General features: G+C 37.6%; 1 protein-coding gene across 1 annotated transcript in view; it reads left to right on the top strand.

Moving 5' to 3' along the window:
* Positions 1–1,218, top strand: part of HERPUD2 (HERPUD family member 2) — a 55,213-nt gene that overhangs the window by 28,356 nt on the left and 25,639 nt on the right. The window contains exon 4 of the mRNA XM_004708018.2: positions 163–320. Within this exon, the coding sequence (XP_004708075.1) occupies positions 163–320 (158 nt within the window). The remainder of the gene's footprint in view (positions 1–162; positions 321–1,218) is intronic.

Genomic DNA, 1,218 nt, shown 5'->3' with positions numbered 1-1,218 from the left:
AATTAAAACCTTGTCATAATGGGTATGTGAGTCATTAGGAAAGTTCTAAAATTTACTCTTTTTCAGAGATTTCATAAGCATATATTTTAGCAATATGCTGGTATTCTCTTGATTGTAATGAGTTAAACTCCCTTGAAAAAAATAACTTCATTTTTGTCGTAGAGTTCCGATCATTCAGGATCAACAACTCCATCATCCAGTCCAGAAACCTTGTCTGTAGGTGCCAGTTCTTCCTCAGAAGGACTGAGGCAACGCACAACCCTTCCACAAGCACAAACTGACCCTGCAGAGAGTCATCAGTTCCCATATGTCATGCAAGGGTGAGTGGCATTGTGGGAGCTGTGCATTGTAATTGGGGGCTCTGAACAATCAGCTAGTCCTGATATTGCAGCAACTTTATAAACTTAGAATTTTATTCATATACCTGATTATGTATCCTGAGAGCTAGAGTTTTAAACAGGGCAGTACTTTTGAAAGTTAGTCATATAGATCAGAGTTATGTAGCCCAGTGCTTGTCAGACTTTAATGTTTATATTAGTCACCTGTGGATCTCATTAGGATGCAGGTTCTGATTGATTACAGCTGATGGGGCCTGAGATTCTGCATTTTTAACAAATTCCCAGATGCTGCTGCTGTTTCTTGGGCCACCTTTTGAGTAGCAAGGGTCTAGATGACTACTTTTTTTATTTTTAAAATTGAGTCTCAGTGTCGATTGAGTTTTCTGAGTGTCCATTTACTTGGAAGTGTATAGGACTCAGTAAACTGGGTTTTAAAAGTTCCACAAGTATTTCAGATCATATGAACACTGAGGTTGAGTAAAATTGTTATATAGTAGAAAGATATTGTATGTTATTCAGGATCTTTGATGTGCTTGAGTTTCTTTGAGTGTTTCCTCTAAAAGCTTGGTGTGGCTCTCGTATACTTGGTATATACAGCAGACTTCTTGGGTTAGGCAGTTCTGGGGGGAAATGCAACCAACTACCACAGGTAAAGCCCATTTCAGAGAGTTGAAGCTTAGAGAATTTCACTAGGGAGCTATTACTTGTAACTTGTGAAGTAAAGGACACATGAGGAATGGGTAGTGGTGATCATTTGTTTTTTTTTAAATTTTTTTATTACCGTTAAAAAAAATTATTAGGGGCTCATACAACTCTTATCACAATCCATACATACATCAATTGTGTAAAGCGCATTTGTACATTCATTGCCCTCATCATT

This window comes from Echinops telfairi, unplaced genomic scaffold, assembly GCF_000313985.2.
Source record: "Echinops telfairi isolate 266 unplaced genomic scaffold, ASM31398v2 ScPeMD7_7;HRSCAF=31, whole genome shotgun sequence".
Taxonomy (NCBI): domain Eukaryota; kingdom Metazoa; phylum Chordata; class Mammalia; order Afrosoricida; family Tenrecidae; genus Echinops; species Echinops telfairi.
This window is presented reverse-complemented; position numbering and strand designations above follow the sequence as displayed.